The 26,176-nt window shown below is 39.1% G+C and overlaps 1 protein-coding gene across 1 annotated transcript; it reads left to right on the top strand.

The window, feature by feature from the left end:
* The first annotated feature begins 5,948 nt into the window (after nucleotides 1-5,948).
* On the top strand, nucleotides 5,949-15,290 carry LOC127130736 (uncharacterized). The gene is made up of 2 exons (XM_051059703.1): nucleotides 5,949-6,466; nucleotides 14,888-15,290. The coding sequence occupies exons 1-2, from the start codon at nucleotides 5,949-5,951 to the stop codon at nucleotides 15,288-15,290; spliced, it is 921 nt and encodes a 306-aa protein (XP_050915660.1).
* Nucleotides 15,291-26,176: the final 10,886 nt, after the last annotated feature.

The raw sequence follows: 26,176 nt of genomic DNA, 5'->3' as shown, positions 1-26,176 counted from the left end.
AAACTATTAAACCATGTAAGAATGTATAATATATATTGTGAAGTATAACCTATATCGTAACCATTTCCTGAGATTTGATAGAGTTAAAGCATATTCTGTAATGTTAAGTCCTTGTATTTTTGACTGGAAGTGATTTTGGTAAAACTAACTTAGCTGCAACATGTTGAACAAGATGTCCTAACATGTGAATTCGACATCTTGTCTGAAACAGGTTTTACTCTTGGTAACGGTTGATTGTTTAACTGATTTCAGAATATCCTAGGCATATTAAGTAATCCCTTGTGACATTCGCGATTGAGGAATCAGAGATTCTGATTGATTTCAACAGATTTAGTTTTCTAAATGTTGAGACATCTTAGGAAACTTTTGATTGATAGCCTTATGTTGTGCAGCTGGTTCACTTCGTGTACAAGGCCCAAATCTAGTTCATTCTCTGGCTATATATATAATGTCTCAAAACCTAATCGAATCATGAAGAAAAGAAGATAGTTGATTGTATTAGGGTTTGAGTGTATGAGTTATTTGTGAGCCTATCAAATATCATCTTGATATATAAGTAGGATTGTGTTAACTGGTTATAAGGATTGTCAAACACTCATAAGCTTTTAAGCATTGAGTGATTGTGTGTCTATGAAGTGTGACTTCAGAATTTCTTGTAATAGTTTGAATTGTCACTGTTGTGATTGAAATGGAGGTGATAAGCGTCTCACACCTAGGAGTGTCTTAGGTAGAAGTTAAGCACGGGTAGTGATTAGGGTGTATTATGTAAATTGGAGATAGTTTGCAGAAGGTCTACAAACTAATACTATTTTGTGTTATGTTATGTTATGTTATGTTATATGTAAGTTATTTTGTTCTTGATCAGATATCAGTGTCTTAACATCTCTTAGGACATCTGATATCTGCATACCAGAATTTTAATAGGTATCAGAGCAGACATCCTACTTTATTTCTGGGTGAGATTCAGGGAAGATAATTTCAGGTACAATGGACAGGGAAGGTGGATTTGTGAACAAACCACACATTCTTGATGGAACCAACTATGACTACTGGAAAGCACGAATGGTGGATTTTATCAAATCCATGGATAACAAGGCTTGGAAATCTGTGATCAAGGGATGAGATCCACCAATGATTAGAGATAAATATGACAAGATTACTGATGTGTTGAAGGCTGAGGAAGACTGGGATGATGAAGATGACAAATTATCTTTGGGAAACTCCAAAGCATTGAATGTTATATTCAATGAAGTGGGCAAGAACATCTTCAGACTAATAAACAACTGCATTGTTGCTAAAGGTGCTTGAGAGATCTTAAAGACTGTTCATGAAGGAACCTCTAAGGTAAAGATGTCAAGACTTTAACTTCTGACCACTAAGTTTTAGAACTTAAGAATGAAGGAGGATGAGAACACTTGTGACTTTCACATGAATATCGTTGAGATAGTCAATGCCTCAAGTGCTCTAGGGGAGAAGATGTCAGAAGCCAAGCTGGTCATAAAAATCCTCAGGTCTCTTCCTAAGATATCTGACATGAAGGTTACTTCCATTGAAGAAGCTCAAGATATCAACAACATGAAAGTTGATGAACTTATGGGATCTCTTCAAAGCTTTGAGTTAGGGTTCAGTGAAAAGTCAAAAAAGAAGAAAAGCATAACCTTTGTTTCTAATATTGAAGACCTTGAAGATGAATGTGACCTGAATACAGATGAAGGGATGTCTAATGATATTACTTTACTTGGGATACAATTAAACAAAGTGATGAAGAAGATGGACTGGAATATAAGAGCCAATGTCAAGAACAAGTCATTCGACATCACCAAAAATCAGGATTTTGGCAGAAGGCCCAAAACTGAAGAAAAGACTAACTAAGGAAAAGGAATACCATGCCATGGATGTGAAGGGTTTGGTCACATAAGGGCTTAGTGCCCCATATTTCTCAAGAAACAGAAGAAGGCCTTGTGTGTCTCGTGATCATAAGATGATTCTGAAAGTGATCTTGAAGTGGAACCTACCAAACATGTTACTGCCCTGACTGGAATTTATGACTCTGATGAAGACTCTGATTGTGAGGAACTAACCTTTGAAGAACTTGTTGAATCTTACAAGGAATTATGCCTCAGAATTGAAGAAGTCTGTAAATTGGGAGAAGATCAAAATAAAACTATTGCTCAACTACAAGCAGAGAAAGTGGAGCATATTTCTATCATCTCTGATCTGAAGGAGGAAGTTGTACTCATCAATTCAAAAATTGACAATATGACTAAATCTGTAAGAATGCTTAACAATAGTTCTGATGTACTGGATGAAATTCTTCAAACTGGTAAGAATGTTGGAAATGTTTAAGGTCTAGGATATGACAATCAAGGAGTAATGAATAAATAAAAAGGGTATGTAATGAACTTTGTTCCACCTAAAAGACAACAGGAACGACATATGTCAAATCAAATGTCCCAACATCGGCAAGGGTATCAAGAGATTTACTCAGAAAGCAAGATTCAAAGATGGAAGTGTCATCATTGTGGGAAGTTTGGTCATATAAAGCCTTATTGCTACAAATTGTATGGTTATCCTAAACCTGCTTCATAACTCAGAAGAAAGCAAACCATGGTGAATCCAAAGAAAGATGGATTCCCAAAAATGGTATGTTAGGACTCATAGCTCACACCTCCCTCAGAGCATCTGCTAGAGAGGACTGGTATTTTGATAGTCGATGCTCTAGACACATGACTCGTGTCAAGAGATTCTTGGTGAATATTAAGCCATATGTTACTAGCTATGTCACCTTTGGATATGGATCAAAAGGAGAAATAAATAGGATTGGAAAGCTGGACTATCCAGAATTTCCTAGTCTAGAAGTTGTTCTGTTTGTTAAAGGACTGATTGTTAATCTTATAAGTATTAGCCAACTCAGTGATCAAGGTCTCAAAGTAAACTTCAATAAATCTGAATGTATGGTAACAAATGAGAAGGATGAAGTTATCATGAAGGGAGCCAGATCAAAAGATAACTGTTATCTGTGGACTCCTCAAGAAATAGTTTGTCTCTCCATTTGCCTAATGTCAAAAGAGGATGAAATTAAGTTATGGCATCAAAAGCTTGGTCACTTACATCTGAAAGGTATGAAGAAGGTTATGCCAAAGGAAGCAGTAAGAGGAATTCCCAAACTAAAAATTTGTGAAGGAAGAATTTATGGTGAATGTCAAATCGAGAAGCAAACAAAGATGTTCCACAAGAAGCTTCAACATCTAACCACTTCAAAAATTCTAGAGCTACTTCATATGGACTTGATGGGACCTGTGTAAGTTGAAAGTCAAGGAGGAAAGAGGTATGCCTATGTTGTTGTTGATGACTTCTCTAGGTTCACATGGGTAAACTTCATTAAAGAAAAGTCAAAAGTGTTTGAAGTGTTTAAAGAAATGTGCCAAAAGATTCAAAGAGAGAAGGATTGTGGCATTGTTAGGATTAGAAGTGGCCATGGGAAGGAATTTGAGAATAATAAGTTTCAAGAATTCTGAATTTTTGAAGGAATTAGTCATGGGTTCTCTTCACCCATCACCCCACAATAGAATGGTGTGGTTGAGCGTAAAAATTGAACCATTCAAGAATGTGCCAGAGTCATGCTTCATGTTAAGAAACTACCATATCATTTTTTGGCTGAAGCCATGAACACTGCCTGCTATATTCTAAATAGAGTGATTATCAGATCTGGCACATCATCCACATTGTATGAACTATGGAAATGAAGAAAGCCAACTGTGAAATATTTCCATGTATTTGGAAGTAAATGTTATATTCTGGCAGATCATGAGTAGAGAAGAAAAATTGATCATAAAAGCGATGAGGGAATTTTTCTAGGATACTCTACAAATAGCAGAGCATATAGAGTCTTCAACTCCAGAACCAAGGTAATGATGGAATCCATAAACATTGTAGTTGAGGAATCAACTAACGAAGCTGGTGTCACAAATGATGTTGAAACATCAATGAATGATGCTCCATAAGATGTTGTAGACACAAATGCTAATACTGAACCTACATTGATTGACTCAACTAATAAAGGACCTTCCATCATAATTCAGAAAGATCATCCTAAGGAGCTTATTATAGGAAATCTAAATGAAGGAATAATCACTAGATCAAGAGAAGTTGTGTCAAATTCCTGTTTTGTTTCTAAATTTGAACCCAAGAATATCAAGGAAGCCTTGATTGATGAGTTTTGGATTAATGTTATGCAAGATGAACTTAGTCAATTCAAAAGAAATGAGGTATGAGATTTGGTTCCAAGACCTGTAGGAACAAATGTTATTGGCACTGGATGGATGTACAAGAACAAGTCTGATGAACAAGGGGTTGTTACTAGAAACAAATCCAGACTTGTTACTCAAGGATACACCCAAATGGAAGGAGTAGAATTTGATGAAACCTTTGATCCAGTTGCTCGCTTGGAGTCTATCAGATTGTTACTTGGAATGACATGTCTTTTAAAGTTTAAATTGTTCCAAATGGATGTTAAAAGTGTCTTCCTAAATGGCTATTTAAATGAAGATGTGTATGTTGAACAGCCAAAAGGGTTTATTGATCCTACATTCCCAAATCATATGTACAAATTAAAGAAGGAACTGTATGGTTTAAAACAAGCCCCAAGAGCTTGGTATGAAAGGTTGACTGAATTTCTCATCAATCATGGATATAAAAAGCGTGGAATTGACAAAACTCTCTTTGTCAAAGAAAAGGATGGAAAACTTATGATAACTTAGACCTATGTGGATGACATTGTGTTTGGAGGGATGTCATATGACATGGTCCAACATTTTGTCAAGCAAGTGCAATTTGAGTTTGAAATGAGTTTGGTAGGAGAACTGGCGTACTTCCTTGGGCTCCAAGTCAAACAGATGGAAGACAACATCTTTCTGTGTCAAAACAAATATGCTAAGAGTATTGTGAAGAAATTTGGATTGGAGAATACTAGTCAAAAAAGAACTCTTGCACCTACTCACTTAAAGTCATCTAAAGATGAAAAAGGCTTAAGTGTTGACCAAAGTTTATATAGAAGTGTGATTGGAAGCCTTCTATACGTTACAACAAGCAAACTAGATATAACTTTTGTTGTTGGTGTGTGTGCTAGGTATCAAGCCGAACCCAAAGTGAGTCACATCAATCAAGTAAAAAGGATTCTAAAGTATGTGAATGACATAAGTGAGTATGGAATGTTGTACTCCCATGATTCAAAATCTATGTTGGTAGGATATTGTAATGTTGATTGGGCTGGTAGTGCTGATGATAAGAAGAGCATCTCTGGAGGATGTTTATTCTTGAGAAACAATTTGATTTCATGGTTCAGCAAGAAACAAAATTGTGTATCCCTATCCACTGCTGAAGTTGAGTACATAGAAGCAGGAAGCGACTGCTCTCAACTAATATGGATGAAACAAATGTTGACAGAATACAATGTTACACAAGATGTCATGATATTATTCTGTGACAACTTGAGTGTTATGCATATCTCAAAAAATCCTATTCAGCACAGTAGAACTAAACACATTGACATCAGACATAATTTCATTAGAGAACTTGTTGAAGACAAAGTCATAATACTTGAGCATGTTAGCATGGAGAATCAGCTTACAGATATTTTTACCAAAGCCTTGGATGCAAGTCAATTTGAAAACTTAAGAAGAAAACTTGGGATTTGTGTTAATGAGCATTTACAACAATTACAGCTAATTAAGTGTGTCAAACAAGAGCATATCTCTCATCATTACACTGGACACACTTACCTAAACCCCTTACCTCATTGTGTATCCTTTAGGAGAAAACTACACTACCCTTTCCACTCAAATGCCTTATTCTCTTCCAGACATTTGCTCTCTCTCTCTCTCTCTCTCTCTCTCTCTCTCTCTCTTAAAAACCTTTCCATATGCCATCTACTTCAAGTGTCAACTAACATGTCTCAACAATCTTCACCCACTCTCATGCATGTCCCAGCTGAAACCAGTGGATCTTCCTCCCCAACATCTAGGGCAAACGAACCGTTTCAAATGATCAACCTGGCAGATCTGGTCTTGAATGTTGCCCCTCTATCCATGGTTCATCCTCCTCCTCAGAAGAAAGTTATTCCTTATGTGTCAAAAAATGTCAAGAATTCTAGTAAGTCTTCTGAACCTATCATCCCTCATAAATATAACAATGTTGTTGAAGAGGAATCTAGGTATAAAGGGTATGAAATAAGAAACTCTAGTATGCATGATGACGACACCGAAAATCCCACGGAAGCAGAAAGAAATGAAAATGATAAGGAACTTAGGAAGTTTGTTGCATTTATTTTGAAGGAAGTAAACTCAGATGTTTTGCCAGATGTTCAAACATCTTTGGTAAAAGATCTAAGCCCTGACAATGGCTCTAGTGAAAAATCTGAGGAAAGCGTTCCTGAACATGCTGCTCGTGAGAGAAGAAGTAAAAAAAAGTTTATCTTGTTGTAAATGTTGAAGAACTAACTTCTGGTAAAGAACCCCTTGCAAATATTTTTACTCCTAGTATTTCTAAGAGACTTTAGAGATGTAAAGGAAAAATGTAACACCCCAAATAAAGAAAAAAGAATTATTTAATTAAGTTGATAAAATAATTATTAATTTAATTAAATAAATTGGATTATTGGATTATTATTATTATTATTATTATTATTATTATTATTATTATTTTGGAATAATAATAATTGGAATATATATATAAGTGGGAATAAAGAAAAGGGTTTCATTCTTAACAAAGAAATTTCACGTGAAACTCAGAGAAGCTGCAGAGAAGAGGAAAAAGGGCAAAGAGCCGAAAAGCACGGTTGAGGAACGGAAAAGCTAAAGCTTAGAGAATTGCCGGATTATCTCAGGTAAGGGGGGTTTATCGTCGTTTAATGGGTATTATAGAATAACATGTCATGGGTAGTGAGAAGCCGTTGATTTTAACCCTAATTGGAACTGTATATGCTGAAATTGACGTTGAATAAACCGTGTTAAAAACTGTAAATTGAATTGATAGTTGTGTGAGTCGAAAATGTTAGACCAGGGTACGAATCCCAATTAAAAACTTGAATCGGCGCTACCAATTTACCGGACGAATGGTTCTGTTTAGAGATGGTTGTAGTTGAGGAAACGGCCGGAAAACCTGTGAAACGTAAGCTAACGGAACCCTGGAAAACTCAGAAAAATCTGAGTCTGCGCGCGAGCGGTCGACCATAGGGTCGGCGTGCGCTGACCCGTGAGGCCTGCGCTGACTGCATGCGTCGACGCATGGTGGTTTTGCGCCGACCAGTGAGCTAAGCGTCGACTGTATGCGTCGACGCATAAGGCTTTTGCGCCGACTCCCTCCAGTTGAGCAGAGTCTTTGCAGAATGGAAAATAGTTGATTTTATGTTGTGAGTGCAAGTGGTAGCTGGCCTATCATAGTTAATTGTGAGGAATGAATTTATTAGGTTTATGGTTGTGAAATGTTGATGCAATAATGTTGAAAAGTTGATTTTTTTTTAGTTGCCTTGTTGAAATTATTAAGTTGTAGGCCGATGAGCCAACGTTGATTCTAAGTTGATTTGTTGAGCATTACTGAGTTGTAGGCTGAAGAGCCAAAGTTGATTATGAGTTGTTCTGTTGAAAAGCTGTTATGTGGCTGTTGCTATTATGTTGTTGAGCTTTCAAGTCGTACATGACATATACATTCATATGCATTAAGTCGGGGCTTTTGCTCACACCACGTTGGCCTGGATTGGCAAAAATATGGGGCTTTTGCTCACACCACGTTGGCCTGGATTGGCAAAAATATGGGGCTTTTGCTCACGCCACGTTGGCCTGGATTGGCAAATTTTTAAGTTGAAAGTTGAAGGCTTATGCCTTGATGCCCACTAAACTGGAAATGATTTTAAGTTGGGAGTTTTACTCCAAATGGTACCACATGCATGAAGAGTCGAGTCTCATTGAGTTGCATTTTATGTTGTTATTGAGTTGCCTTTACGTTGTGTTTGAATATGATAATTGAGTTGACTATGCCGTTGCCTAATGCATGATATAATTAGGGTGATTAACGTGTAGAATTACTTAACATAACATGATAAATTATAATATTTGTTATATCGATTGAGGAACTCACCCTTACAGCTATATTTTTCAGGTAACGAGCAGTGAGTCGAATAGAAGCTAGTGCTTGAAGTCTAGTGTGGTTAGAGGGTCATGCTCTGATAGATGTAACATCGGGACGGGATGTTTGAATTGTTGAATAAATGTTAATTTTGATGAATTACAGATGTTGAAATATTTTATCCGCTGCGTATTGTTAAAGAAGTTTTATGTTGAATAAAATTGAGCATGACTGATTTTATATTGACTTTTGTGAAGAAGTTGTTATGTGACACCCTTGAGATGCATGATTACTCTGATATGTATGATTTAATTGTTGTTGTTTTATTATTAAACATTTGGGGTATTTTAGAAGGGTGTTACATTAGTGGTATCAGAGCAGGTCGGTCCGTCCGGCCAGTTGTCGTGTCGTTTTGTCTAACAATTGTGTATTGTTACCAATCTAACTTTAAGTTGTGTTGTATTGATAAGTTGAAATGGCTGGAAGGAATGACGCTGCGATGGCTGCCGCAATGCAAGCGATGGCACAAGCTGTGCAGAACTTGCCAAATGCTGGTGGAGATGCTGGATCACGTAGCTTGGCGACTTTTCAGAGAGAGAATCCGCCGGTGTTTAAAGGGAAGCATGATCCAGATGCAGCTTTGGGATGGTTGAAAGAGATTGAGAGGATCTTCCGTGTTATGGACTGTACTCCAGCTCAGAAGGTTCGGTATGGAACTCACATGCTAGCAGTCGAAGCTGATGACTGGTGGCTAGAGACTCACGAGAGGTTGACTGTGGCAGGTGAAGACGTTACTTGGGATGTATTCCGTAGGGAATTTCTGAGGAAGTATTATCCAGAGGATGTCCGTGGTAAGAAGGAGATTGAATTCCTTGAGCTGAAGCAAGGAAACATGTCTGTCACGGATTATGCTGCGAAATTCGTGGAGTTGTCCAAATTTTATCCTCATTACACTGGTGCTGGTGCTGAATTTTCAAAGTGCATCAAGTTTGAAAATGGATTGCGCTCTGAAATTAAGAAGGCTGTTGGGTATCAGAAGATACGCATTTTTACTGAATTGGTTGATAGTTGCAGGATATTTGAAGAGGACAATAATGCTCATTACAAGATTGTCAGTGATCGCAGAGGCAAGCAACATCAAAACCGTGGCAAGCCGTATGATGTTCCAGCTGGAAAGGGGAAGCAAAGAGCTGCTCCGGCTCAGAGAGCTAGTGGGGGAGATGCTCCTACTGGTATAGTTTGCTTCAAGTGTGGTCAGGCTGGTCATAAGAGTAATGTATGCACTGCTGAAGTGAAGAGGTGTTTTCGCTGTGGTAAGACTGGGCATGCAATAGCTGATTGCAAGCACAAGGAAGTGATTTGTTTTAATTGCGGAGAAGAAGGGCATATTGGAAGTCAGTGTCAGAAGCCGAAGAAAGGGAATCAGTCAGGAGGCAAGGTCTTTGCTTTATCGGGTTCTGAGACTTCTGCAGATGATCGTTTGATCCGAGGTACGTGTTATATTAATGGCTTTCCTCTTGTAGCTATTGTTGACACAGGCGCGACTCATTCCTTTATCTCTTTGGATTGTGCTGTGAAACTTAAGTTAGAGGTATCTGAGATGTTTGGAAGTATGGTAATTGATACTCCTGCGAAGGGTTCAGTGACTACTACTTCGGTTTGTTTAAATTGTCCTTTGAGTATTTTTGGTAGAGACTTTGGGATGGACCTAGTGTGCCTTCCACTAGTGCAGATTGATGTTATTCTGGGTATGAACTGGTTGGTGTTTAACCGAGTTTCTATCAATTGTTTTGATAAGACTGTGATATTTCCTGAGAGTGAGGAAGGAAAGAGTTTGTTTCTATCAGCGAGACAAGTGGATGAGGAAGTAGCTGATGGGGCAGAGTTGTTTATGCTGTTAGCGACTTTGGAGGCTAAAGATAAACTGATGATTTGCGATCTAGCTGTGGTGTGTGATTTTCCTGATGTGTTTCCGGAAGAAGTGAATGAATTGCCGCCAGAGCGTGAAGTGGAGTTCTCTATTGACTTGGTACCTGGTACTAGGCCGATATCGATGGCTCCGTACCGTATGTCTGCTGTTGAGTTAACTGAATTGAAGAGTCAGTTGGAAGATCTATTGGATAAGAAATTTATTCGTCCGAGTGTGTCACCGTGGGGTGCACCAGTGCTATTGGTTAAGAAGAAAGAAGGTACTATGAGGTTGTGTGTGGACTACAGGCAACTGAATAAAGTGACGATCAAGAATCGGTATCCTTTGCCGAGGATTGATGATTTGATGGATCAGTTGGTTGGTGCAAGTGTGTTCAGCAAGATAGATTTGAGGTCTGGGTATCATCAGATACGTGTGAAGACTGAGGATATTCAGAAGACTGCTTTCAGGACAAGGTATGGACATTATGAGTATTCTGTAATGCCTTTTGGTGTAACTAATGCACCTGGAGTATTTATGGAGTATATGAATAGGATTTTCCATCCATACCTAGACAAGTTTGTCGTGGTATTTATTGATGATATTTTGGTGTATTCGAAATCGGAAGAAAGGCATGCTGAGCATTTGAGAGTGGTTTTGGAAGTTCTACGAGAAAAGAAATTATTTGCTAAATTGTCCAAGTGTGAGTTTTGGTTAGAAGAGGTAAGTTTTCTTGGTCATGTGATTTCAAGAGGTGGTGTTGCTGTTGATCCTTCTAAGATAGAAGCGGTATCTAAGTGGGAAGCTCCGAAGTCTGTTGCTGAGATTCGAAGTTTCCTTGGTTTGGCTGGTTATTATAGGAAGTTCATTGAAGGGTTTTCTAAGTTGGCGTTACCGTTGACGATGTTGACTAGAAAGGGGCAAGCATTTGTTTGGGACTCAAAATGTGAAGAAGGGTTCCAAGAGTTAAAGAGAAGGTTAACTAGTGCTCCTATTCTGATATTACCGAGTTCGTCGGAATCATTTGAAGTTTATTGCGATGCTTCATTGTTGGGTTTGGGTGGCGTGTTGATGCAGAATAAGCAGGTTATAGCTTATGCTTCAAGACAGCTGAGGGTTCATGAGAGGAACTATCCGACGCACGATTTAGAGTTGGCGGCTGTAGTGTTTGTTCTGAAGTTGTGGAGGCATTACTTGTATGGGTCAAGATTTGAAGTTTTCAGTGACCATAAAAGTTTGAAGTATTTGTTTGATCAGAAAGAGCTGAATATGAGACAGAGGAGATGGTTAGAGTTTCTGAAGGATTATGACTTTGGTTTGAATTACCATCCGGGTAAAGCAAATGTAGTGGCTGATGCGTTGAGTCGGAAGTCATTACATATGTCTATGTTAATGGTTAGGGAATTGGATTTGATTGAGCAGTTTAGAGACTTGAGTTTGGTGTGTGAGAGTACTCACAATAGTGTTAAATTGGGAATGTTGAAATTAACAAGTGGTATTCTAGATGAGATCAGAGAGGGTCAGAAATCCGATATGCTTTTGGTTGATAAGTTGACTCTAGTGAGTCAAGGTCAAGGTGGCGAATTCAGAATTGATGAGACTGGTATTTTGAAATTTGGTAGTCGGGTGTGTATTCCGGATGTTACAGAACTTAAGAAGAGTATTCTTGAAGAAGGACATCGTAGTGGGTTGAGTATTCATCCTGGAGCTACGAAGATGTATCATGATTTGAAGAAGTTATTTTGGTGGCCGGGAATGAGAAGAGATATCGCGAGTTTCGTTTATTCTTGTTTGACGTGTCAGAAGTCAAAGATTGAGCATCAGAAGCCGTCTGGGCTAATGCAACCGTTGGCGATTCCAGAGTGGAAATGGGATAGTATCAGTATGGATTTTGTTTCTGGTTTACCGAGGACAAGTAAGAATTTTGAGGCTATTTGGGTGATTGTGGATAGATTGACGAAGTCGGCTCATTTCATTCCGATCAGAATGGATTATCCGTTAGAAAAATTGGCTGAGTTGTATATTGAGAAGATTGTAAGCTTGCATGGTATTCCGTCGAGTATTGTTTCGGACAGAGATCCTAGATTTACATCGAAGTTCTGGGAAGGTTTGCAGAAGGCTTTGGGAACTAAGCTGAGATTGAGTTCTGCATATCATCCGCAGACTGATGGTCAGACTGAGAGGACGATTCAGTCATTAGAGGACCTTTTGAGAGCTTGTGTTTTGGAAAAGGGAGGTGCTTGGGATTGTTATTTGCCTTTGATTGAGTTTACCTACAACAATAGTTTTCATTCGAGTATTGGTATGGCACCGTTTGAAGCTTTGTATGGTAGGAGATGTCGGACACCGTTATGTTGGTATGAGTCCGGTGAGAGTGCTGTGATTGGACCGGAGATTATTCAACAAACTACGGAAAAGATTAAGATGATTCAGGAGAAGATGAGAATTGCTCAGAGTCGTCAGAAGAGTTATCATGATAAAAGGAGGAAGTCACTTGAGTTCCAAGAGGGGGATCATGTGTTTCTTCGTGTCACTCCGATAACTGGTGTTGGTCGAGCTTTGAAGTCGAAGAAGTTGACACCGCGATTTATTGGTCCTTATCAGATTTTGGAGAGGATAGGAGAAGTAGCCTATCGTATCGCTTTACCGCCGTCACTTGCGAATTTGCATGAGGTTTTTCATGTGTCTCAGTTGAGGAGGTATATTCATGATCCGTCGCATGTGATCCAAGTAGATGATGTACAGGTGAGAGATAACCTGACTGTTGAAATATCACCTATGAGGATTGAGGATCGAGAGTTGAAGCAGTTGCGGGGTAAAGAGATTGCCTTAGTGAAGGTAGCTTGGGGAGGACCAGCAGGTGGCAATGTGACTTGGGAGCTGGAGAGTCAGATGAAAGAGTCCTATCCAGAGTTATTTGCTTGAGGTATGTTTTCGAGGACGAAAACTCTTTTAGTGGGGGAGAGTTGTAACACCCCAAATAAAGAAAAAAGAATTATTTAATTAAGTTGATAAAATAATTATTAATTTAATTAAATAAATTGGATTATTGGATTATTATTATTATTATTATTATTATTATTATTTTGGAATAATAATAATTGGAATATATATATAAGTGGGAATAAAGAAAAGGGTTTCATTCTTAACAAAGAAATTTCACGTGAAACTCAGAGAAGCTGCAGAGAAGAGGAAAAAGGGCAAAGAGCCGAAAAGCACGGTTGAGGAACGGAAAAGCTAAAGCTTAGAGAATTGCCGGATTATCTCAGGTAAGGGGGGTTTATCGTCGTTTAATGGGTATTATAGAATAACATGTCATGGGTAGTGAGAAGCCGTTGATTTTAACCCTAATTGGAACTGTATATGCTGAAATTGACGTTGAATAAACCGTGTTAAAAACTGTAAATTGAATTGATAGTTGTGTGAGTCGAAAATGTTAGACCAGGGTACGAATCCCAATTAAAAACTTGAATCGGCGCTACCAATTTACCGGACGAATGGTTCTGTTTAGAGATGGTTGTAGTTGAGGAAACGGCCGGAAAACCTGTGAAACGTAAGCTAACGGAACCCTGGAAAACTCAGAAAAATCTGAGTCTGCGCGCGAGCGGTCGACCATAGGGTCGGCGTGCGCTGACCCGTGAGGCCTGCGCTGACTGCATGCGTCGACGCATGGTGGTTTTGCGCCGACCAGTGAGCTAAGCGTCGACTGTATGCGTCGACGCATAAGGCTTTTGCGCCGACTCCCTCCAGTTGAGCAGAGTCTTTGCAGAATGGAAAATAGTTGATTTTATGTTGTGAGTGCAAGTGGTAGCTGGCCTATCATAGTTAATTGTGAGGAATGAATTTATTAGGTTTATGGTTGTGAAATGTTGATGCAATAATGTTGAAAAGTTGATTTTTTTTAGTTGCCTTGTTGAAATTATTAAGTTGTAGGCCGATGAGCCAACGTTGATTCTAAGTTGATTTGTTGAGCATTACTGAGTTGTAGGCTGAAGAGCCAAAGTTGATTATGAGTTGTTCTGTTGAAAAGCTGTTATGTGGCTGTTGCTATTATGTTGTTGAGCTTTCAAGTCGTACATGACATATACATTCATATGCATTAAGTCGGGGCTTTTGCTCACACCACGTTGGCCTGGATTGGCAAAAATATGGGGCTTTTGCTCACACCACGTTGGCCTGGATTGGCAAAAATATGGGGCTTTTGCTCACGCCACGTTGGCCTGGATTGGCAAATTTTTAAGTTGAAAGTTGAAGGCTTATGCCTTGATGCCCACTAAACTGGCAATGATTTTAAGTTGGGAGTTTTACTCCAAATGGTACCACATGCATGAAGAGTCGAGTCTCATTGAGTTGCATTTTATGTTGTTATTGAGTTGCCTTTACGTTGTGTTTGAATATGATAATTGAGTTGACTGTGCCGTTGCCTAATGCATGATATAATTAGGGTGATTAACGTGTAGAATTACTTAACATAACATGATAAATTATAATATTTGTTATATCGATTGAGGAACTCACCCTTACAGCTATATTTTTCAGGTAACGAGCAGTGAGTCGAATAGAAGCTAGTGCTTGAAGTCTAGTGTGGTTAGAGGGTCATGCTCTGATAGATGTAACATCGGGACGGGATGTTTGAATTGTTGAATAAATGTTAATTTTGATGAATTACAGATGTTGAAATATTTTATCCGCTGCGTATTGTTAAAGAAGTTTTATGTTGAATAAAATTGAGCATGACTGATTTTATATTGACTTTTGTGAAGAAGTTGTTATGTGACACCCTTGAGATGCATGATTACTCTGATATGTATGATTTAATTGTTGTTGTTTTATTATTAAACATTTGGGGTATTTTAGAAGGGTGTTACAAAAAACAGTTGCATTTGAAGATTCTTCCTCCAAGGAAGTGAAGAGAAAAGTCGGTGGTTTGAAAGGTATTCCTTCTAGAATCTCCACAAGAAAATATCATGTTGGACCTACTAGATCATGGAGTAAAGTTGTTACCCCTAATAGAAAGAGGAAAGTTGTCTCTTTTAGTGAATTCGAGTTTGATGTTGAAAAGGATGTCCAGGACATCACGCCTATAAAAAGATCTTCTAACAAGAAGCCTCGTGATGCTATTCCCAAAGCTCCATTGGACAATGCTTCTTTACATTATATGAAGAATGCAGAAAGGTGGAAGTATGTCATTCAAAGGAGGTATCCCTGGAAAGGGAATTTGGGAAGGATGCCCTTAAGTGTAATTAGGTCATGGAACTGACAGAAGCTGTTGGGCTAATGAAAACTGTCACACACTTCAGACCTTGCTATAAAAGCTTAGCAAAAGAGTTTGTGGTGACTATCCCTGATGGATATGATGATTGCTGACTATGGTAAGGTTTATGTGAGAGGAAATGTTGCAACATTCTCCCCAGATGTGATCAATAAATTTCTAGGAAGAACATATGTACCTCAGGCTGAGCTGGAAGCTACTGATGATCAGGTGTGCAAAGAGATCACAGCCAAGCAGGTTAGACATTAGTCAAACAAAGGGAAGTTGTCTGCTGGTAAGTTGAGTGTAAAATATGCCACCCTTCATAGGATTAGGACTGCCAACTGGGTGCCCACTAATCATACCTCAAAAATCTCTACCGGTCTTGGTAAATTTATTTATGTTGTTAGTACAACAAGAGCGTTTGACTTTGGAAAGTACATCTTTGAACAAGTGTTCAGACAAGCTTTCTGTACTGCTGTAAAAATGCCCATCTGCTTTCCATCCCTCGTCTATGGAATCATCCTAAATCACCATCCTTGTATTTTTCTGCCCATTGACAATGTGAAGAAAAGGGATTCTCCCTTATCACTCCACTACAAACTCTTTGCAGGAACACATGTTCCAGACATTGTTATGACTGAAGGAGAAGAGCGATCCAAAATGCAGTGGAATTTAAAAAAAAACCCTCCTTTAGTGATCCTTACGAATGGGCATGATTAGTGATAGAATCGTTACCTCTTGTGGCGATTGAAACCTTTGATGCAGATCTACGGAGCGATCACGAACGTTGAATGGTGACAACGCCTCTACTTAGTCCACACGAGCTGATTCCTTCAATCTCAGTGCTAGCTGCTACGAATGAAGGCTTTGAGTGAGTGAGAGAGAGAGAGAGAGAGAGAGAGAGAGAGAGAGAGAGAGAGAGAGAAACGAAATTGCAACTGCCCAAATGCTTCTGCACAAGGATTCTATTTATAGAACCACTTGTGTGGGCTGCAAGCTAAAAAGCCCACTTAAGTGTATGTGGCCCATATCTTATAATATGCCAAAATCACTTAAGTGCATGGTACCTTACCATATTTCATATTCTACTTAAGTACACCGTACCTTACGATGTTCTACAATTCACTTAAGTGCACCGTACCTTACGGTGTTCCTTAGTTACTTTATCTCTCATCAATCCGTCCTTTTGTGTGTGACCTTGTAGGTTTTCGCGGCATTGGCAATTATATTAAATCACGTATTTAACATAACATAATAAACAGTGAGCGGTATCTAGCAACACATCACTGCTGCCCAAGACACGAAAATGTCATGTGATCTGACAAATCCTTTTGTGATAATACTTATGTTTACAATTATCCTTTTTCCCTTATGTCTATGTTGAACACAAGGCATAGACCGTGTCATCCTTGTCCAGTTCAATGTTGGGCTTGTAGACATTTATCCTGTTATGCAGGATGGGCAAATTCCATCTAGGTCACTCATGTCCCTTAGCATGCTTCGTGGAGTACCCATCAACTGTCTTTATGGTCATCCAGTTACGGACAATGTTTGATCACCAATAAGGCACTCAACTCTACATCTAGGGTACATAGTGGTTTCAGGTCAAAGGGTGGTATACACCATTATCACCATGAGAATAACTTATGACACTTAGCATAACATTTTATATAGTATTCTCGTAGAGGGTCAATCCAGTATAAATATTACTCTCAATATTCATACTTATGTTTAAGACTTGATAACTCCTTATCCATGATCCATGAGATGTGATCATCAATCTATATACATAATAGTCTTAATGCTTTAATGTTATCCCACTTCACAACAAAGCTCAACTACAGATACTTTAAGAATAATTTCCTTATGTTTAATGGGATCTCATGATTAAGTCACACTTGATACATTAAATGGACTAGCTATTCTAGGGACTTTATTACAAAAACATAATAAAGAAAAAGCCTTTTATTATTAATAAATAATTCGATACATGTACCAAAAGTATTGGCCTCTAGGGCTTACACCAACAATGACATCCTCTCAGGCATCTGGCCCTGCCACTTCCAAAAAGAGTGTCATTGCTTAGCTAAAGGAAACTTGTACAGAGCTAGAGGATTCCATCAGATCTAGCATTGCAATAAAGATTAAACTAGAGACATTGATGAAAGTTATGATGGAAGAGGAGAATAAGGAAGTTGTATAGGGTGGTGATGGTAATGAAGTAACTGATGATGAAGACTATGCTGGTGAGGATGATGTTAATGAAGAAAAAGAAGGTGAAGGAGAAGAGTATGCAATATTTGACTCAGATAGTCAGGAAGATATCTGATTGTAGTCTTGTATAGTTCTGTATTTGATTATGTTTTGTGGTCTGTGACCAGGATATTTTGCACCATTAGGTGCTATCTTGTGTGTGATCATTAACTTTTTGAATATGGTTTTATCTGTTTTTGGTTAGATGCTTACCTTTGTCAGATTATGGCTAAAAAGGGGGAGTATTGTCTATGTGTCATATGCACTAACTGTAACACCCCAATTAAAATAAGATAATTATTTAATTTAAATTAATATTTTATTTATTAATTTAATTGAATAATTGGAAGTTTGGATTATTATTATTATTTTGGAATAATCATTATTGGGTTATTATTTTATTGGAATAAAATAAGTTGGAATAATAAAAAGTCCCATTTGTGGTAAAAAGGGTTTTTCACGTGAAAAGGAACAGAGAAGCGGCTGAAAGTGGAAAAGGCAAAGAGGCAGAGCAAGAGAAGAGGAAAAAGCTTGAAGCTAACGGAATTTGCCGGATTGACTCAGGTAAGGGGGGTTTATCATCGATTAACGGGTATTATGGGATGATATGTACTGGGTAGTAATAAACTATTGTTTTACCTCTGATTAGAGTGATGTATGCTGAAAATGGTGAAATATTGGATGAACGAAATTGGGATTTTTTTTATCGAAGGAATTCGTAGAAATTACATGTAGTAATGTTAGGATTTGTGAAATCGAATAGGGGATGATTCGGGTTAGATGATATGAGTAATATTGTGTGAAATTGGGATTGTGGAAGGGCGAATTGGATAGATCTCGTAGCAGAGAAAGCCATTGCAGATCTGAGAATTCTGGTTTCTGGTCATACGCGTATGGCACTAGGCAATACGCGTATGAGATGGCTGGTACGCGTATGGAGGAAGCCTTACGCGTATGGGTGAAAAAGATGATATTTTGAACGTAAATTGGTCTCTGTTGGTACGCGTAATGGGAGATTGTTACGCGTAGCATACGCGTATGAGAGTGGGCATTACGCGTATGGACTTGGTCAGGTTGGGCAATACGCGTATGGGCATAGGCAATACGCGTATGGGCAGAATTGTGATTTTCTGTGCTGTTGTTGTGCAGTTTTTGGTTGTTTAGGCTGAGTGATGTACGTAGCTGATGTATGATGTAGCAGGGATCATTCCCGTTGTTCTGAGTAGTATGGGTGTTAGTAGAGTGTGCTAATACTGTTTTTGATTATGTGGCATGATATGATATGCTTTTGTGATAAAATGTATTAATGATGTGTGATGATAAGCATGATGCTGTGAATGTATCAGTTATGTATGCATTTGTGAATAGACTGTTTTATGGCTTAGAGTGTGAGCTTATGTCTATTCTTGAATTGTTGTTGTTGTTGTTGCATTGCTAGGTGATTAGCATGCATATTCTAGCCTTTGGGGGCTGTAGCTAATTCCCATGGTGAGGAATTAGTGAGTGAATCATTGTGGATTTGTTGTTGATGTTTGCATGCTAGATGATTAGTGTGCATAGTCTAGCCTTCGGGGCTGTAGCTAATTCCCATGGTGAGGAATTAGTGAGTGAGTCATTAGATCTCAAATGAGTGGGACTAGTGAGCTTAGTAGCCGTATCTGGATTTGATCGGTGAGCTTGAACTGTATGTTCAAGAATAGTCGGTACCGCATGTGTGGAGTCTCATTGCATAATGAATGTATGGCATATAATATGAATGGATGTATTCCAGTATTATATGTGTATTGTGTGTTGTGTTGTTGATGTTGAGTATGGTTGAGATTATACATATGCTATATGTTACTGTTGAATATGATGTTTGAACGGATATTGCCGTTGCTGAGTGCGTAGTCTGATTAGGGTGAATTGATGTGTTATTTACTTAGCATTACATATTGCTCTATAATGCTTATTATATTGATTGAGGAACTCACCCTTACAACTATTTTTCAGGTAACGAGCAGTGAGTTGAGTAGAAGCTAGTGCTATGGAGTCTAGTGTCGTCCTTAGTGGGTCATGCTCTGGTAGATGTAACATCGGGAGGGGATGTTTGACTATGTTTTAATTTAGTTGCTGATCAACTTTACATGTAATGTAGTACATGATTTGAATGTCGATGTCTTGTATCCGCTGCGAATTATGCAAAAGAGTCTTATTTTGATTTAATAAATGAGCATGACAGGATATTTTGATAATTGTTGTGAAATGATTGTGTGACACCCTTCGGGGCATAATTACTCTGATTGATATGTTATTATTTTAATTAAATATTTTGGGGTATTTAGAAGGGTGTTACATTAGTGGTATCAGAGCATAGTCGGTCGAGTCGAGTCGTAATTATTCTGTTTTCCCTGTACGGGATAGGCGTTGTGTAACCCTATCAGTACTTATTGTTTTAGCTTGTTGGGTTTTCAGAATAGAGATGGCTGGAAGAGGTAGAGATGATTCTGCAATTGCTGAGGCTCTGGGTATGCTAGCTGGAGTACTTGGAGGGAATCCGAATGTTGTGGGAATGGGAGCTGCCCGTCAGTTGAGTGAGTTCCAGAAGAACAATCCTCCAATGTTTAAGGGAGCATACGATCCAGATGGCGCTCAGAAGTGGTTGAAGGAGATCGAGAGGATCTTCAGAGTAACTGAGTGTGCTGATAACCAGAAGGTCAGGTTCGGTACGCATATGCTATCAGAAGAAGCTGATGATTGGTGGGTTGCTACCCGCACTGAGTTGGAAGCTGCTGGGGATGCTGAGATCACTTGGGCTGTGTTCAGAGAGAGATTTCTGAGGAAGTACTTTCCAGAGGATGTCAGAGGAAAGAAAGAGATAGAGTTCTTGGAATTGAAGCAGGGTAACAGGTCTGTTACGGAGTATGCTGCTAAGTTCACGGAACTGTCAAAGTATTACACTCCCTATGCTGAGGCTACTGGGGAATTTTCAAAGTGTGTGAAGTTTGAGAACGGGTTGCGTCCCGAGATCAAGCAGGCTATTGGGTATCAAAGGATTAGAGTGTTTTCTGATTTGGTTGACTGTTGTAGGATTTTTGAACAGGATTCCAAGGCCAGAGCGGAGAGCTATCAGCAGAGGGTTGATAGGAAAGGCAAGAATCAGATTGATCGTGGAAAACCGTATGCAGCTGGCAAAGGTTTTCAGAGGCAGAGTGGGATGAAGAGGCCTAGTGGGGGAGATTCTAGTGCTCCTGTTAAGTGTTATAGATGTGGTCGGGCTGGACATCGTGTCCATGAGTGTACCAGTGCTGAGATGAAGTGTTTCAAGTGTGGTAAAGGTGGTCATTTGGCTGCAGAGTGCCGGTTGAAGACTGTAACTTGTTTCAACTGTGGAGAGTTGGGTCATATCAGTCCACAGTGTCCTAAGCCAAAGAAAGAGAATCAGTCAGGAGGCAAGGTCTTTGCTTTATCGGGTTCTGAGACTTCTGCAGATGATCGGTTGATCCGAGGTACGTGTTATATTAATGGCTTTCCTCTTGTAGCTATTATTGACACCGGTGCTACTCATTCTTTTATATCTTTAGATTGTGCTGTGAAACTTAAGTTAGAGATATCTAAGATGCTTGGAAGTATGGTGATTGATACTCCTGCGAAGGGTTCATTGACTACTACTTCAGTTTTTCTAAGTTGTCCCTTGAGTATTTTTGGTAGAGACTTTGGGATAGACCTTGTGTGTCTTCCACTAGTGCAGATTGATGTTATCCTGGGTATGAATTGGTTGGTGTTTAACCGAGTTTCTATCAACTGTTTTGATAAGACTGTGATATTCCCTGAGATTGGAGAAGGAAAGAGTTTGTTTCTATCGGCCAGGCAGGTGAATGAAGAAGTAGCAGATGGGGCGGAGTTGTTTATGCTGTTAGCGACCTTGGAGGCTAAAGATAAACTGGTGATTGGCGATCTGGCTGTGGTGTGCGATTTCCCTGACGTGTTCCCGGAAGAAGTGAATGAATTGCCGCCAGAGCGTGAAGTTGAGTTCTCGATTGATTTAGTACCTGGTACTAGACCGATATCGATGGCGCCGTACCGTATGTCTGCTGTTGAGTTAGCTGAATTGAAGAGTCAGCTGGAAGATCTGTTGGATAAGAAATTTATTCGTCCGAGTGTGTCACCGTGGGGTGCACCAGTGTTGTTGGTTAAGAAGAAAGAAGGTACTATGAGGTTGTGTGTGGACTATAGGCAACTGAATAAAGTGACGATCAAGAATCGGTATCCTTTACCGAGGATTGATGATTTAATGGATCAATTGGTTGGTGCTAGTGTGTTCAGCAAAATAGATTTGAGATCTGGGTATCATCAGATACGTGTGAAAACTGAAGATATTCAGAAGACTGCTTTCAGAACAAGGTATGGACATTATGAGTATTCTGTAATGCCTTTTGGTGTGACTAATGCGCCTGGAGTATTTATGGAGTATATGAATAGGATTTTCCATCCGTACCTAGACAAGTTTGTGGTAGTGTTTATTGATGACATTTTGGTGTATTCGAAATCTGAAGAAGAGCATGCTGAGCAATTGAGAGTGGTTTTGGGAGTTCTACGAGAAAAGAAGTTATTTGCTAAACTCTCTAAGTGTGAATTTTGGTTAGAAGAAGTTAGTTTTCTTGGTCATGTAATTTCAAGAGGTGGTATTGCTGTTGATCCTTCTAAGATAGAAGCGGTGTCTAAGTGGGAAACTCCGAAGTCAGTTTCTGAGATAAGGAGTTTTCTTGGACTTGCAGGTTATTATAGAAAATTCATTGAGGGATTTTCCAAGTTGGCGTTACCGTTGACAATGTTGACTAGAAAGGGGCAAGCGTTTGTTTGGGATTCAAAATGTGAAGAAGGTTTCCAAGAGTTAAAGAAAAGGTTGACTACTGCTCCTATCCTGATATTACCGAGTTCGTCGGAACTATTCGAGGTTTATTGTGATGCTTCATTGTTGGGTTTAGGTGGTGTGTTGATGCAGAATAAGCAGGTTATAGCTTATGCTTCGAGACAGCTAAGGGTTCATGAGAGGAACTATCCGACACATGATTTAGAGTTGGCAGCCGTGGTATTTGTTCTGAAGTTATGGAGGCATTACTTGTACGGGTCAAGATTTGAAGTTTTCAGTGACCATAAGAGTTTAAAGTATTTGTTTGATCAGAAAGAGCTGAATATGAGACAGAGGAGATGGTTAGAATTTCTGAAGGATTATGACTTTGGTTTGAATTACCATCCGGGTAAAGCAAATGTAGTGGCTGATGCATTGAGTAGGAAATCATTGCATATGTCTATGTTAATGGTTAAGGAATTGGATTTAATTGAGCAGTTTAGAGACTTGAGTTTGGTGTGTGAGAGTACTCACAATAGTGTTAAATTGGGAATGTTGAAGTTAACAAGTGGGATTCTGGATGAGATCAGAGAGGGTCAGAAATCCGATGTGCATTTGGTTGATAAATTGACTCTAGTGAATCAAGGTCAAGGGGGTGAATTCAGAGTTGATGAGAATGGTGTTTTGAGATTTGGTAATCGGGTGTGTATTCCGGATGTTACTGAGCTTAAGAAGATCATTCTTGAAGAAGGACATCGTAGTGGTTTGAGTATTCATCCTGGAGCTACGAAGATGTATCATGATTTGAAGAAGTTATTTTGGTGGCCGGGAATGAAGAGAGAAATTGCGAGTTTTGTTTATTCCTGTTTGACTTGTCAGAAGTCAAAGATTGAGCATCAGAAGCCGTCTGGGCTAATGCAACCGTTGGCTATTCCAGAGTGGAAGTGGGATGGTATCAGTATGGATTTTGTTTCTGGTTTGCCGAGGACAAGTAAGAATTTTGAGGCTATTTGGGTGATTGTTGATAGATTGACGAAGTCGGCTCATTTCATTCCGATCAGAATGGATTATCCGCTAGAGAGGCTAGCTGAGTTGTATATTGAGAAGATTGTAAGTTTGCATGGTATTCCGTCGAGTATTGTTTCGGACAGAGATCCTAGATTTACATCGAAATTTTGGGAAGGTTTGCAGAGAGCTTTGGGAAGTAAGCTGAGATTGAGTTCTGCATATCATCCGCAGACTGATGGTCAGACTGAGAGGACGATTCAGTCATTAGAGGATCTTTTGAGAGCTTGTGTTTTGGAAAAGGGAGGTGCTTGGGATTGCTATTTGCCTTTGATTGAGTTTACCTACAACAATAGTTTTCATTCGAGTATTGGTATGGCACCGTTTGAAGCTTTGTATGGTAGGAGATGTCGGACACCTTTATGTTGGTATGAGTCCGGTGAGAGTGCTGTGGTTGGACCGGAGATTGTTCAACAAACTACAGAAAAGATTAAGATGATTCAGGATAAGATGAGAGTTGCTCAGAGTCGTCAGAAGAGTTATCATGACAAGCGGAGGAAGTCACTTGAGTTCCAAGAGGGAGATCATGTGTTTCTTCGTGTTACTCCGATAACTGGTGTTGGTCGAGCTTTGAAGTCGAAGAAGTTGACACCTCGATTTATTGGTCCTTATCAGATTTTGGAGAGGATAGGGGAGGTAGCCTATCGTATCGCTTTACCGCCATCGCTTGCGAATTTGCATGAGGTTTTTCATGTGTCTCAGTTGAGGAGGTACATTCATGATCCGTCGCATGTAGTCCAAATAGATGATGTACAGGTGAGAGATAACCTGACTGTGGAAACATCACCTATGAGGATCGAGGATCGAGAGTTGAAGCAGTTGCGGGGTAAAGAGATTGCCTTGGTGAAGGTAGCTTGGGGAGGACCAGCAGGTGGCAATGTGACTTGGGAACTTGAGAGCCAGATGAAGGAGTCTTATCCGGAGTTGTTCGCTTGAGGTATGTTTTCGAGGACGAAAACTCTTTTAGTGGGGGAGAGTTGTAACACCCCAATTAAAATAAGATAATTATTTAATTTAAATTAATATTTTATTTATTAATTTAATTGAATAATTGGAAGTTTGGATTATTATTATTATTTTGGAATAATCATTATTGGGTTATTATTTTATTGGAATAAAATAAGTTGGAATAATAAAAAGTCCCATTTGTGGTAAAAAGGGTTTTTCACGTGAAAAGGAACAGAGAAGCGGCTGAAAGTGGAAAAGGCAAAGAGGCAGAGCAAGAGAAGAGGAAAAAGCTTGAAGCTAACGGAATTTGCCGGATTGACTCAGGTAAGGGGGGTTTATCATCGATTAACGGGTATTATGGGATGATATGTACTGGGTAGTAATAAACTATTGTTTTACCTCTGATTAGAGTGATGTATGCTGAAAATGGTGAAATATTGGATGAACGAAATTGGGATTTTTTTTATCGAAGGAATTCGTAGAAATTACATGTAGTAATGTTAGGATTTGTGAAATCGAATAGGGGATGATTCGGGTTAGATGATATGAGTAATATTGTGTGAAATTGGGATTGTGGAAGGGCGAATTGGATAGATCTCGTAGCAGAGAAAGCCATTGCAGATCTGAGAATTCTGGTTTCTGGTCATACGCGTATGGCACTAGGCAATACGCGTATGAGATGGCTGGTACGCGTATGGAGGAAGCCTTACGCGTATGGGTGAAAAAGATGATATTTTGAACGTAAATTGGTCTCTGTTGGTACGCGTAATGGGAGATTGTTACGCGTAGCATACGCGTATGAGAGTGGGCATTACGCGTATGGACTTGGTCAGGTTGGGCAATACGCGTATGGGCATAGGCAATACGCGTATGGGCAGAATTGTGATTTTCTGTGCTGTTGTTGTGCAGTTTTTGGTTGTTTAGGCTGAGTGATGTACGTAGCTGATGTATGATGTAGCAGGGATCATTCCCGTTGTTCTGAGTAGTATGGGTGTTAGTAGAGTGTGCTAATACTGTTTTTGATTATGTGGCATGATATGATATGCTTTTGTGATAAAATGTATTAATGATGTGTGATGATAAGCATGATGCTGTGAATGTATCAGTTATGTATGCATTTGTGAATAGACTGTTTTATGGCTTAGAGTGTGAGCTTATGTCTATTCTTGAATTGTTGCTGTTGTTGTTGCATTGCTAGGTGATTAGCATGCATATTCTAGCCTTTGGGGCTGTAGCTAATTCCCATGGTGAGGAATTAGTGAGTGAATCATTGTGGATTTGTTGTTGATGTTTGCATGCTAGATGATTAGTGTGCATAGTCTAGCCTTCGGGGCTGTAGCTAATTCCCATGGTGAGGAATTAGTGAGTGAGTCATTAGATCTCAAATGAGTGGGACTAGTGAGCTTAGTAGCCGTATCTGGATTTGATCGGTGAGCTTGAACTGTATGTTCAAGAATAGTCGGTACCGCATGTGTGGAGTCTCATTGCATAATGAATGTATGGCATATAATATGAATGGATGTATTCCAGTATTATATGTGTATTGTGTGTTGTGTTGTTGATGTTGAGTATGGTTGAGATTATACATATGCTATATGTTACTGTTGAATATGATGTTTGAACGGATATTGCCGTTGCTGAGTGCGTAGTCTGATTAGGGTGAATTGATGTGTTATTTACTTAGCATTACATATTGCTCTATAATGCTTATTATATTGATTGAGGAACTCACCCTTACAACTATTTTTCAGGTAACGAGCAGTGAGTTGAGTAGAAGCTAGTGCTATGGAGTCTA

The sequence above is a fragment of the Lathyrus oleraceus genome, chromosome 3, assembly GCF_024323335.1.
Source record: "Lathyrus oleraceus cultivar Zhongwan6 chromosome 3, CAAS_Psat_ZW6_1.0, whole genome shotgun sequence".
Classification (NCBI taxonomy): domain Eukaryota; kingdom Viridiplantae; phylum Streptophyta; class Magnoliopsida; order Fabales; family Fabaceae; genus Lathyrus; species Lathyrus oleraceus.
Note: the sequence above shows the minus strand (reverse complement) of the source record. Positions and strands in the feature narration are given on the sequence as shown.